The sequence below is a fragment of the Argentina silus genome (assembly GCF_951799395.1).
Source record: "Argentina silus genome assembly, chromosome: 6".
In the NCBI taxonomy this organism is placed as follows: Eukaryota; Metazoa; Chordata; class Actinopteri; order Argentiniformes; family Argentinidae; genus Argentina; species Argentina silus.
This window is the reverse complement of record NC_139660.1, coordinates 19,568,852-19,570,904: the sequence shown is the minus strand read 5'-3', so window position 1 is coordinate 19,570,904 and position 2,053 is coordinate 19,568,852. Positions and strand designations below refer to the sequence as shown.

Here is a 2,053-nt window from a genome sequence, read left to right as displayed (position 1 = left end):
CCTCTCCCTGTCCCTGCATCACATCTGTATCAGCTCCTCCTACTGTTACTACTGAGATGGAGTCTTGCCTTTGTGGGGGGCAGGGAGAGAAAGTCTGGAGCTACATGTTCATTTTTGTCAATAAAAGTTATTCACAGTAGATGCTAACGAGACATGAAAGGGTTGAGGTTAAGAGGCAGAAAAGAGTTAAGAGGATTTTTGTCCGAGTGCATGTGTGCTGTTGGTTAGGTGTGTTAATGTCTGTGCTGCTGCCCCTCTGACTCTGCTCTGACTCGCCCCCCTCCAGGCACCCAGTGAAGCAGGACTCCATGGAGTCTCAGTCGACGAGGGTGGATGCCACACGGGTGGACGCAGATGACGTGGTGGAGAAGATCCTCCAGAGTCAGGATTTCACCCCCAGCCTGCTGGACTCCAGCCATGAAGGTAACAAACAGCCTAACTAACTAGACTTCACCCCCAGCTATGAAGGTAACTAACTAACTAACTAACTCCCCATGGACCAGTAGTTTCCCTAGATTATTGTCCAAACAGGGCAGAAAGGCTCCCAGAGAAACATCCAGACCCTCTTTCAACTGAAACGGTCAATAGACAAGACACAAGAGTCTACCGTTAGGCCAAGAGGACATCTTCAAGGTCTGAGGGTGACACTTGAGTTGAGGCAGGGCTACCTCATCACCAGAGCTTGGTTACAAATAACCTCCACTACACATGCATAGAGTTGCCTAAGTGTTGGTGACCTCAACGTTGCAGAGTATGTTCTTACTATGGTTAACTTCCCCTACATTCTGTTGTGGTTGAGTGGGTGTGTGAGGATACAGTAGGCAGAGGGGGGGTCGATAAGATTACTATCACCAACAGGGGGGGCTGGTGGAAGCAGAAATCAGAGGACTCATCAGAGAAATCATGCATTGTAATGCATGGAGTGGAATGAGAATGGTATCAAACATGTCTTTGATACCATTCCTCATTCCATGCCATGCATTACCATGAGCCTGTCCCCTGATTTCTACCTCCGCCAGCCTCCCCTGATCAGCCTAATGAATATCTGTACCGCAGTGATCTGATCCTCTGTACTCTTCAAGGTCCTGTCCTCCTCTACAGCAGAATACTGGAAAAAGAGTGCTCCTGTCAATAAGGGATTATTTTTAGGTTGCCTAGCAACCACCCTCCTGATGAAAGGAGTTTTGGCATTCCCACTGCAAAATGAATACGACTCAAACTGTGTGTGTGTGTGTCTGTGTGTGTCTGTGTGTGTCTGTGTGTGTCTGTGTGTGTCTGTGTGTGTGTCTGTGTGTGTGTCTGTGTGTGTATGTGTCTGTGTTTCAGAGGAAGGCTTGCGGTTGTTTGTTGGACCAGGGGGAAGCACTGCCCTTGGAAGCCATCACCTCCCTACCAGGTGACTTATACATACGTCTGCACGTACATGTCAACTTCAGTCTCTTCTTCTTAAAATTCCTACTCATTTACTCATGATTAACTCCATTTCCCCTCAGCCCGGTGTTGGGATCGTGGCTAAGTGCTAATTTCTCGTGTGTCCCGTTGTTTTAGGGTCGGTGCCGGAGCATATGAACAGGTGGTGATGAAACGTTAGACCTACAACCCCACTGGGAGATGAGTGGCGGAGGTGGAGGTGGAGGTGGAGGTGGAGGTGGAGGTGGAGGTGGAGGTGGAGGTGGAGGTGGAGGTGGAGGTGGAGGTGGTGTCCGTTTTGTCTCTCTTTATTCCAGCAGCACATTTTATCCAACCTCAGCCAAACCGAACAGACTGCAACAGCGCCCTCTGGAGGCCTTGTTGACTCCTGTGCACCGTAGTCCCTCCCATAGATAAGCCTGGTCTGTGAAGTCAATGCCTCCATCTCAGACTGGACTATTTAAATCTGCAATGTGAGTTTTCTTAGGGGGGGAAGAACTGACTTCTCCTTTGATCTCTGGAGATGGATGGAAGGATGGATTCTGTGGTTTGTTGCATTGGTTGCCAGAGTGAAGCCTTTGCTGAAGTGGATGATGCCATGCTTTTTGAATACATTCCCTAGATATCAGTCTTTTTGTTTTTC

General features: G+C 48.8%; 1 protein-coding gene across 1 annotated transcript in view; it reads left to right on the top strand.

Annotated features, from left to right (window-relative positions):
* Positions 1 to 1,605, top strand: part of fam102bb (family with sequence similarity 102 member Bb) — a 14,591-nt gene extending 12,986 nt beyond the window's left edge. Inside the window, exons 9-11 of the mRNA XM_083671730.1 lie at positions 287 to 423; positions 1,327 to 1,396; positions 1,549 to 1,605. Of these exons, the coding sequence (XP_083527856.1) occupies positions 287 to 423; positions 1,327 to 1,396; positions 1,549 to 1,591 (250 nt within the window). The 3' untranslated portion in view covers positions 1,592 to 1,605. The remainder of the gene's footprint in view (positions 1 to 286; positions 424 to 1,326; positions 1,397 to 1,548) is intronic.
* Positions 1,606 to 2,053: the final 448 nt, after the last annotated feature.